We start from the raw sequence: 11,845 nt of genomic DNA on the forward strand, positions 1-11,845 counted from the left end.
TATTTTATTTTTGCAAGGCTATAGGGATACAGTGAAACAATGATTAAATATGCCAGAGCATATAGTCCTAACCTTTTTATTACTATTTGTATTTTGCTTTGGCAATCAAAATTAGAGATGGTTTCCTTTCAGATCCTAAATCAGCACTCAACTCATGCCATTATCAATTGGTAATATTTTTAAATTGAGCAAACATGACAGTAAGTAATAAGAAAATGTGAGGAAAAGGATATGTAGAAATTTAAGGTCAATAATTATGATTAGTTTTATATAACCCTTCTTCGGATAATTTACAAGATTTTTTTTTTTATTAAAAAACTCTGAGGAAACTATTGTAAACATTACAGGAGATAAAATGCTATATTTTCAGTTTAGATGCTACTCATACTAACAGCATATGGTTTCAGGACAGAGAAAGACCTACATTTCTCATGATTTATTTGGGATCGCTAGTAGTTTGATGTTAAATATATTTATGGAAAAAAAAATATTGCCAAAGCACACTGTACCATGAGATTACTCATATAATATTGTTTAGAAATATTTGTTTAAAACACAAAAGCAAGCAATTACACATTAAGAGTTCTACAATCAAGGAAAATAATTAAATATACATTAAAATTATTGGTTATAAATAAGAAAAAAAAAATTACCTGAGTACCTAACTTAGTGTCAAAGACAAAGTACCTATATATTTTACTTTGAAGTTTTACATCTGAACATACCTTACAGAGTCATAATTGTTTCCTTAGTAAAACCTAGTGCAAGAGTAAGTGAACATTTTTTCTGAAGCACCAGTTAGTAAATGTTTTAGGCTTTGTGACCAGACGGTCTCTGTGACAACCACTCCATGCTGTGGTTGTGCTGTGAAAGCAGCCGCGGGATACCTAAGTGAACAGGCATGACTGTGTTCCAACAAAATTTGTTTACAAATTGAGACAGAAGGCCAGCCATAGTTTGCTTACTCCTGATCTATTAGAATTTCAAAATGGTTAGGTTATTTAGAAAATTTGGTTGCAATGCATTTAAGACTCTGAGAAACAATAATACAGGTCTAGCTACTAAAACATATTAGAATGTATAGATAGCATAATTGTAGATTTGGTCATAGTTATAGATTTAGGTGTTAATATTGATATTGTTTTGTAGCGCAGAAGGGAATAGAGAGGTCTTTTATTTACTTTTTACTTTTTAAAATATATTTTTATTGATTTCAGAGAAGAAGGGAGATGGAGAGAGAGATAGAAACATCAGTGATGAGAGAGAATCATGGATCAGCTGCCTCCTGCATGGCCCTGCTGGGGATCCAGCCCGAAAACCCAGGCATGTGTCCTTGACCGGAATCGAACCCGGGACCCTTCAGTCCACAGACCGACACTCTATCCACTGAGCAAAACCAGCTAGGGCTACTTTTTTCATTTTTAAGGTGTTTATTTCTTTTGTTGCACCAGACTAATCATCACACAGTTTCAAAATAATGCTGTAGGTAAATATTATAACGCTTGCCATCCTGCAGTGAAATTATATAGATAGTAGCCTGGGAATCACACAATAACTCAAGCACATATACACTTCAACTAAATCAAATATATCTACCTTACTATTCAACGTTCAACTCGTCAAAACTTGCTACCATATTTGCAACTATATTTAGCAAACAATTCAAATGATTTGCTAATGAAAAGCAATTAGAAGTTATATTAGAAACCCAGATTTAGGTTTAGCAATCCTACGTTAATTATTTTCTATCTTCATAAAGTTTTTAAAGAAAAATGTTATGTATGTTATTATAGATATCAACAGCAGGTAATTATTGCAGTTTCTGTTTTCACTTCTCTCCTTCGCATGCCACAAAGAGGCTGGCTAAGGCACCTCTAGGTAGAGTTGGAGTTCTTAAGCCCTTGATTCTGAATTGATGATGCATAGAAAAGGAAAGTTCAAATATTGTTTACCAAATATTGTTCCAGGTGTTTTATTTCTCATGGAAAATATATTAAATCATTTAGAGATTCATAACTTACAGAGATAATCTTTGTGCTTAAGAAATTTACAATTTTGTAGAAGAATGAGGGCAGTGAATAGAATTGTCAGTTCTCAGACTTAGATTCACCAGAAAGAGGGCTAAGCATCTTCACATCCATTGTTCTAATTAGCCAGGATTCACAGTATCAAATGCCTGACAGTGTGAGGCGGTATCACATGAGAGTGACGACGGCTTAGTAGAGACAGTATTAGAAGATAGAGAGCATGCTCCTCTAAGGGGGCGGCCAGTTTCAGCTTTGTGTTGCCATCTATTCTTGTAATTCAACTGAAGCAGATAATCATGATTTTCTCTTCAAAGATAAATTAACACTATGTAGGTCAAACATAATCCATCTGACAACCGGAGCCATTGTTAGTCATTATTTGCATCAATGCCATTGACATAATTTTGTATAATGTTTTGAATAATATGATATAGCTAAGCATTGTAGATATTAGTAGACATTCTTAATTTTACAGGACTATCATAATGGAGAAACGGTTCTAATGATAAGAAATATGGGGTAAAGTCTGGCTAATAGGGACCTTTAGGGAACGCTAATGATACCGAATTAAATGTAATCACTATTGATGTGTGTAGAATTGAGGACAGAAGGATTGTCAGGAAAGCAATCCTAATTTTTTCTTTTGTCCTATTAAGGTACACGTTACATGTATGTCAATCTATTTATATTTGGAGTTAGAAACAACTGTGTTATGTTCTCTCTATGCTGTCTGCTTCAGCTTAATGCCTGTTTTAATGGGTCCCCAAAACATAAGGCTCCTCTTTGTTTGTTGGCATTACTCTCTCCAGCCTACTTTGGATCATCCTATTGCCAATCATAACTTTTTTTAAAATATATTTTTATTGAGTTCAGAGAGGAAGGGAGAGGGAGGGAAAGATAGAAACATCAATGATGAGAGAGAATCATTGATCAGAGGCCTCCTGCATGCCCCACAGTGGGGACTGAGCCTTAAAACTATGACCTCTTGGTTCATAGGTCAATGCTCAATCACTGAGCCATGCTGGCTAGGCCAATCATAGCTTTTTATTTTAATTTAGAACTTGGACATTGATCATCCCATTGCTGTTGTGAGATGTGAAGTTACAACACCCCGCTCAGGGCAATGTTTCTTACTATATGGGAGGAGCCAATCTTCAGAGAGAGAACATTTAAATGTTTCACAGAAGTATAGGTAAATATGTAGAAATGCTAGCATTATCAAGGTTCCTCAGTCCCAATTAAATTCCTATTTCTTGAACTTTGTTTTTAATTGTCAATATACCCTCTTACACATCTAATAGCCCCCATTTGATGCTTTTCTATTTAAATTTCCCTCACTTATTATCAAGAGGTTCTTGAAACACTGCACATACATTTTTTTCTGCCAGATAAAGACATATTTTCTCACTGTACCAAAAAATTTTATGTGACATTAGTGGAAAAGTTCAAAGAAATTTAAATCAATTTAAATTGATTTTTTATTTTTGCTAAGTCTTTAATCCAGTGACCAGGAAACACGAAAATTGCTGAGATGAAGAGAAGTGAGAAGCAAGACTGAAAGAGTGTAGTATTAAGTGTAGAACTCTCACAGCTCCATGCCCTATGCTCGACAAGTGTCCAGACTAGAATGTGGGCCTTTGCCACCTCGTATTTTCTAAGAAGAGGCTTGCCTTTACTTGCCTCCTCAGGGATGGTAAGGAAACACACCATCTTAAGTTTCCCTCTCTCATTGTCTGTATAAGCAAAAGAGTGACAACCACAATGACTTGGAAAGAGCTGTTGCTGTGCTAATTTACCGCAGAACCTGAGACCTGCAGAAGCCTAGATGTGTTGATTCCCTATGGCAGCATATACACTTTACTGAAGGGGACATCACTCATCACTTTGTGGTTCTATCTATATACACATGAAATAAAGAGTTAGGATAGTTCAAAAATTTCCAAAAGAGACAGAGTCTACAGATATTAAAAAAAGATAAGGAAATATGAAAAGTGTATGCCAATAAAGTCAATAAATTAGATGAAATTTAAAAATTGCATAGCAAAGCACGTTCAAGAAGAAACCTATCAACTGACAACACTACTTTTATTTAACAGTTGGATTTCATTTAACAGCCTGTGAGATACAATTTCCCATGGATTTCCCCCCTTGTGTGTACATCTTTTGAGCATAGGCACTAACTACCCTTTGTTCCAGACAATCTGTTCAGGAATGTTTGCAAAGCAGACTTGGCAGACCAGGAACTATAGCTAGTGTCTCCCTTTGGGATCATGGGGAGGTGTAGTTACAGGCTTTGAAGATGAAGATGTGTCTATCTCTAGAGCAAAGACTGGGCTTGACTGCTGTTCAGGATAACAAAGGTACTGTTTCCCCCAGAGCACTTAGCAGACATATTTAGAGACCACTAAAAGAATAAGGAGGCTCCCTAAACTCATTTCCTCTCAAACAGTGCATCCCAGTGTACATACACACATCCCTCTGGGCCAAATAATATCATATCCATGGGATGTATATGCAAGGGATATGACTCAAATATGTGGCAGGCTAACTTATTAGCTTGCTAGTTGGCTAAAATCTCAGCCCCTTCAAAGTTTTTTTACAAAAACCTTCCCAATGTAAAACTTTAGGCAAAGATAGCTTTACCTGTGAATTCCAGTAAATATACAATAAAGATATTAAACAAATTATTCTAGAAATTTGACAGGAGAAAATATTTCTTCACTCATTTTATAAAGCCAATGTTACGTTTATGCAAAAATTACTAAAATATTTTACAAAAGAAGCCCCACATAGATCAATATCTTAATGCAAACACATAACAAAATTATAAACAAAAGTTTAGCCAATTGAATTCTATAATATATCAAAAGGATAACATACCATAACTCAGCGGTTCTCAACCTGTGGATCGCGACCCCTTAGGGGGTCGAACGACCCTTTCACAGGAGTCGCCTAAGACCATCCTGCATATCAGATATTTACATTACGATTCATAACAGTAACAACATTACAGTTATGAAGTAGCAATGAAAACAATTTTATGGTTGGGTCACAACATGAGGAACTGTATTTAAAGGGCCAGAAGGTTGAGAACCACTGCGGAATTGTATTTTATTCCAGCAAAGGAAGGTCTAACTTTTGAAGATCAACCAAAGTAATTCATCATATTAATAAATTAAAAAGTGAAAACATATGATAATTTCTATGAACACAGAAAAAAACATTTGAAAGTCCCTTTCTGATATAAACTTTTAGCACACTAAGAATACAAGTGACTTCCTCACTGTGATGAAGAACATCTATAAAAAGCCTACAGTTAATATCATACTTAATGGAAAATGCCTCAAAGCTAAGATTTATTAAATACTAGAGGCCCAGTGCACAAAATTCATGCACGGGGGTTGGGGGGGTTCCTCAGCCTCGCCTGTGACCTCTCGCAATCTGGGATCCCTCGGTGTCCAGCTGTGCGGGGATCAGACCTAAACCAGCAGTCAGACGTCCCTCTTGCAATCCAGGATGCTGCATGCATCAGTGACCATACTTTTCATACTGGTGAAAGGCATCTTGCTGTTGTATGGGCAGCTACATTTTTTTTTTTTGCCCTGATTATAAAAGTAGTACATAACATGATCCTTCTGAGGCAGTAGTAGCATTTTCCCCATCTTATGGGTGGAAAAACTGAAGTTAAGTAATTGGCTTTGTCACACAGTCATAAGTGTCAGAATCAGGGCTGACCACAAAATGTGCAAGCCAGAGTCCATGCACGTCATCGCTGCATCATACTGATTTTTCAGTGTTAGAGTAGCCTTGCCAGGTTTTAATTTTTAAATCTTAAAGACTGTTCGCAATATATAGGGTAGGGTCCCTAAGCCTGGCTGGTGATCAGGGCCAATCTGTGGGGCAATCAGTCGGGTGATAGGGGGTCCCTACTGGCACCCACCTTGGCTGGAGCCCTGGAGCCACAGCTCGCTGGCCCCAACTGGGCGCAGCTCCTGTGATGAGCGTCTGCCCCCTGGTGGTCAGTATGTGTCATAGCAACCGGTCGTTCCACTGGTGGTTCCGCTGTTTGGTTGATTTGCATGTTAGGGTTTCATTATAGAGGATGACACCAAAAACATGACCCAAAAAAGACCAAGTTGATAAGCAGTGTCTTATTGAAATTAAAAAGTTCTACTCTTTGAATGAACTTTAAAGAGAATAAAAACAAGCCAGAAATAAGAAATGTTTACAGGTCACATACTTAAAATAGGACTTATATCCAGAATATATAAGGAGCTCTCTAAAATAAAATAAAAGAAGAGTGTATACAAATTTGAGCAGACACTATTCAGAATTAGAAATATGGATGGCACATAAGCACATGACATAGGTATTAAACATAATTAGTTATTAGAGAAAGACAAATTAAAACCAGAATGAAATACCAGGGCACACTGATTAGAAAGACTAAAACTAAAGTAAATTCAATATCAAATACTAACAAGGACCTTGTACATTGCCAGTAAAAATGTACAATTTGTAAAACTACTTTGGAAAGCAGCATGACTATACTATGAAACTATGAACAAAATAAAAATTTTGTGAAAAGTTGAGTTAATAGCAGAAATTGGCTTAAATACCTAGATTTTAAGTTTATTGAATTTAGTTAACTCACTGAAATTTACTCTTAAGCAAGATTCTGTGTTATCTTCCTCATAAATCAAAACAAATTGCAATAAACATGCAGAAAAATAAAATAAAAAGTTGAGTTACTTCAATTTAAATGATCATATAAAATATCAAGTCTTAATTTCTTTATCTGTGTAATGTTTGCATGTGTTTGTAGTATGATGGATAATAACATTTATCATTGAAAAATATGTAAATCAAGTGAGAAAAATTTAAATGAATGTAGTTTATAAATATAACAAAACCTAAAACAGGAGTATTATCATAATCAGTGTTACTTTATCTCTTTGAAAACTATAATAGCTTTTCAATAATGTGATTATATTTTATTCTTTTTTTCCCTCCAGCTTTTTTGCTTCTTATACTTAGTGCAGAGCCTAAAATTAACCCAGGTCTACTAGAGAGTGCAGTCCCATCCACGTATTTCTGCATGACATAAAGAGGACTGTGTTATTTGTTACGAGGTTGTAAAAGTATTTGTTGGCAACATAAAATTCATTTAATCCGTCCATCAATTCAATTGTAGAAAAAAATTCAAATGCAAAAAAGTGAGTCAGTATATAGCATAGGGTTGGAAAATTTACGGAAAATATGTTACATCTAGAAAAGGCCCGGAAGACTATAGCAAAAACAAAGCAAACAAACAAAAAAATCACAGATCTCTGAGGATGTTTTTCTCTCGTGTTGAGGGTCCATTGGCTAATAAAGTTGCTTCTCCTTTTCTAAGGTGACACGAGTGGTGAGAAATCTGATATCTTTCCTAAGTATGAGGACACAGGAAGAAGAAAGAACTCATATTGCTAGAGCCAGTGATAGGGTGGCTAAAGCTGAACTGCCCTTGTTTAGTAATCACTTTAAGGGTATTTATTAAGGATCTCTTATATGCCAAGGTCAGTTCTAGGTGTTCAAAGATTATTAGTTGCAACTCCAAGTTACTGGATTTTGTGAATCTAAATCACTATCTTGTATTCCATGTATGTATTACTATAGTCCTGAAATTCGTGGCAGATTTTATTTTATATAGAATCCTAGTGTAGCTCTGCTAAACTTCAGCTTGCAGTTATAGGCATTGAATATATAAGCACCACGTGGAATTTAGCTGTTGAACTGGAGGGTCACAGCTTTTGCAAGACCCCAAATTAGTGTAAAAATCCCTCTTGGTGAGGTGAGACCTGCAGGTAAGCTCACAGTTGCAGGGTTCTTTTAAGGTATTCATGGAGAGCAATCTCACAGGGAGGAAACTAATATTGGCCAAATGCCTGCTGTTTTATACTGAAATTTCAGGAAAAAAAAAACTGTGACATGTTCTCTTTAAAACTGCTGTCTTTTAAAATTAAAAAATAATAACAATAACCATCCTAGCTTCAGTAAAAGGTCATGGAATGTTCAAAGAATGGGAACTTGGATAAGATCCTAGAGCATTTTCCTTTGAAGAACTCTGAGCCCATTGCGTAGATGATCTATTGAATCCTTGCAATGGCTGTGTGAAATAGGTACAAGTATTGTTATTCTTTTAGTGCTTTGCAGAGGAAAGATAAAAATCATGAAATAGAATTTTCGAGCCCCTCACTCAAAGAGCTCAGTGTTGTATTTCTCTTCCTAGCTTTGGACTGCTCCCCCAGGTGGCAGAAAAGATGAACCATAATCTCTCAGGGGCATGTTTGATGGGATTCACGTAGGGCAAAACAGATTGTAAAAATTTATAACCTCTTTGGAGGAGAACATAGAAGCTATATTCAACAAAAGGTGGAGGAAAGTGAATGCTATTGAGCAGTAATCACCAGCAAGCTGAGAGAACTGCAAAGCCTTTAACTCAAACATCTCACCAGAATAATTTTTGATCATCACAAGGTAAAAAATCATTCTTAAGAGCTGTAGAGAGAATGGAAAGGAGAGAAGCATATAAGATCCTGAAATTTAAAAGGTATAGAAAGTCCTCCAAGAACAAAAATAGCGCTTAAGCTATATTAGTGGCGCAAATGATTCCTGGATTTTTTAACATCTTCATGTGAAAATAAGGGTATCCATTTTCATATGAAGATAAGACAGAAAGAGAAAAAGAAGGAATATAATGATAGCTACTTCTAATGGACTGTGTAATAGAGTTTCTGGACTGGTTTCAAAATGAATTCTGCCTAAGAAGGAATATTACAATGTCTTCTTCTAAATATCTAACTATACATTTAATCCTCCTCTCACACACACACACACACACACACACACACACACACACAAAATAAAGTATATTTCACTAAAATGTATTGCATGTATGGAGCAACTTCTTTGTGCTGATCATTGTGTTTATGGGTATTTCCGTATTCTCTCCCCATACTAACATGGAAACTCACTTTTAAAAATCATTTTTAATCATTCATTTAACTACTTTGAATGAAATACAATTTGATTAGAGATTACTGATGCAAACAACATGTAATGGTTATTTTTAGCACTGTATATCTAAAAAAGAAGGAAGAGAGAGCAAAAGAGAAAACTATTCAATATTCTAAATACTTTAACATACTAAATTATTCCAACCTCAATAGACTCCTACAAAGTAGATGCTATTACTACTGCCATTTAAAAGATGAGAAAAAGGAAGAAGAGATCAGGAAACTTCCACAGAGTACAAAGTCAGAAATGATGGAACAATAATTTGAACCCAGGTAACCTCATACCAAAGTTAAAACTATTAACCACTATATACTACTGCCTTTGAAGCCTATAGCTTTATTAACTGATGCCATTCCAATAAATCTATTAAATTTTTTAAAGATCACCAAAAAAAAAAAAAAATAAGGTGCAGTAACATTATCAACATCCTTCAATTAGGATATATTTTAAGTAATGCTTGCGCATTCTCTTCCTTAATGAAGTGATTTTCCCACTGGAAAATACTTGGTTTTTGGAATCAGGTAAGTTTGCTTTTTAACTCACCAAAAATGTGAAACTCATTTTAATTATTTAAACTTTTAAAAATTATTTAATCCATGGCTCTTGAGTACCAAGATAAGATGTTTCAGCAAATAATTTTTAAAAGTAAACACATATTTAGAGTCAAATAGAATTAGTTTCAATAACTGGCTTTGCCACTCTAACCTTGGAGAAATAGTCAACTATTTCAACTAATAGTCAACTAATAGTCAGCTTTTTTTTTTTTTTTTTTTTAAGCCTGCTTTTGTTTTTACTGGAGGCTCAGGTGGCACATGACAGTTCATAAAATGGCTTCAGAGGTAGGGGGTCAAGGGGAAACAAAAAATAAACTGGGGTGGGAAAGAAAAACAACCAGGAGGAGGTAAGAGCTGGCTGGTTCCTTTTCAGCCTGATTTAGGGGAGGGAGTTGATGCCTCTGAACAAAAAGGATGGATCCCTTCCTTCAACCCTTGGTAGGGGAGAGAGAAAAAAAAGCAAAAAGCTGTTGCTTTGGCCCTCCTGAGTCTCATGGAAAAGGGGGAAAAGCCAGTGTTTTGATGTCATGAATATGGGAAAGGGGGAGGGGGTGCTGGGTAGGGTGCAGGTCAGTTGGAAAACCTGGCAGATACCAGATGGTAGTTCTGGGTGTCCTTGAGTTGGAATCACTCCAGGATGGTGGTGGTGGGGTCCCCACTGTTGGTGGGGGCTGAGGTCTCCTGGGCTGTGGGCTGCCTGGGTCCAGGGGGCTGCTGCCGACGCCTCTGGAAATAGGGGTGGTTTCATGGGTGCTGGGTCTCAGGCCAGGAACCATCAGTGGACCTTGGCTGGGCTTGGTCTTGCCATCCCCACCTTCTGTGGTAGGCTGTGGGGGTGGCCTGGGGCGGAAAGGCCTTCGGTATCTGGGCCGGAATCTGCGTGAGGGAACCCGCTCCTCTCCCTGCTGGTGGTCCCCCTCCAATGGGGCTGCCTCTTCAGGGTCTACCGGGTAGACTCTACCCCATCAGCGCCCTCTATAGGCAGCGGCTGGTTGGGGGCCTTGGGCCTCGCACAAAGCGCCGTCGGTAGACGAAGGGCAGTGGGCGCCGTCGTCTGGGCCTCTGCCCAGTGTCTTCAGCTCGTTCCCCTTCGATGCGCGGTTCTGTGGCACCTGATGGAGCCTCTGCCACCGTGGGCGGTGGGGCAGCCGGGAGAGGCCGGGGATGATAAATTGGCGGAACCTATGTCGATTGGGGGCATAGCAGCTACCCCCCCCCCCCCCCCGCCCAGTTACATTAGCAGCTTCTGCACCCTTCTCTCCTTCCACATCACACTCCACAGTCTCCCCGTCTCCAACGCTGCGCAGGAACTCCCTGGGGTTGTTTCTTTTAATGGCTGTCTGGGGAACAAAGGCATCTTCCTTGGTGCCATTCCTGTTGACGAATCCGTTACCATTTCGGACGTTGAACCATTTGATGGTGCCCAGGACTTGGATTGCCAGCACCGGCTTGTCCGCCTGGCTCTGGGTTGAGGGCGCGGGGGTCCCCGAGGTGGCCATCGCTGGGTTGCCAGGAGTGTGGGGGCCCAGCGCCGAGGGGGTCCCAGCAGCTGGGCAGGAGGCGGCTCCGACCCACCGCCACCCGCCCCACCGCCTGCTTTCTGTGGCTCCCCCGCCGGCACCCGCCCCACCGCCCGCCCCACCGCCTGCTTTCTGTGGCTCCCCTGCCGGCACCTGCACCACCACCGCTGCCACCTCAGCTCGCCGGTTCGGTACCGGCTCCCACCACCACCTCCTCCTCCGCCACCGCCCCGGCCCCTCCCCCTGGCTCGGGAGGGGGACTAGATAGACTAGATAATAATAAATAGTCTTAACCATTTTATTAAACTGCAATCAGTATTAAGATAAAATAGTAAATGTATTGCTACATGCAAAGTTCTCAACAGTGTACTGAAGTTAGAGATAGCATTTAGTAAATAAAAATGTAAAATATTGCCCCACTGGCGTGGCTCAGTGGTTGAGCATCCACTATGAACCAGCAGGTCATGGTTCGATTTCCGGTCAAGGCCCATGCTCTGGTGGCAGGCTCTGATCCCCAGTGTGGGGCGTGCAGGAGGTAGCCAATCAATGATTCTCTCTGATCAAGGATGTTTCTATCTCTCTGTCCCTCTCCCTTCCTCTCTGAAATCAATAAAAAAATATATATTTTTTAAAAAGTAAAATATTGATTTAAGCTTTTTGAGATTTGTTTCTCTCTTTTAAAGTG

General features: G+C 38.6%; 1 protein-coding gene across 1 annotated transcript; it reads right to left on the minus strand.

Annotated features, from left to right (window-relative positions):
• Positions 1-10,605: 10,605 nt before the first annotated feature.
• Positions 10,606-11,207, minus strand: LOC132241740 (Y-box-binding protein 2-like). Its single transcript, XM_059710645.1, has one exon. It carries the CDS (start codon positions 11,137-11,139, stop codon positions 10,606-10,608), a length of 534 nt encoding a protein of 177 aa, XP_059566628.1. The 5' UTR covers positions 11,140-11,207.
• Between the last annotated feature and the right edge of the window lie 638 nt (positions 11,208-11,845).

The sequence above is a fragment of the Myotis daubentonii genome, chromosome 9 (genome assembly GCF_963259705.1).
Source record: "Myotis daubentonii chromosome 9, mMyoDau2.1, whole genome shotgun sequence".
Classification (NCBI taxonomy): domain Eukaryota; kingdom Metazoa; phylum Chordata; class Mammalia; order Chiroptera; family Vespertilionidae; genus Myotis; species Myotis daubentonii.

What these genes read in the sequence shown, in the direction of transcription:
- LOC132241740 (XM_059710645.1), bottom strand. Translation starts at nt 11,139, where the DNA reads ATGGCCACCTCGGGGACCCCCGCGCCCTCAACCCAGAGCCAGGCGGAC.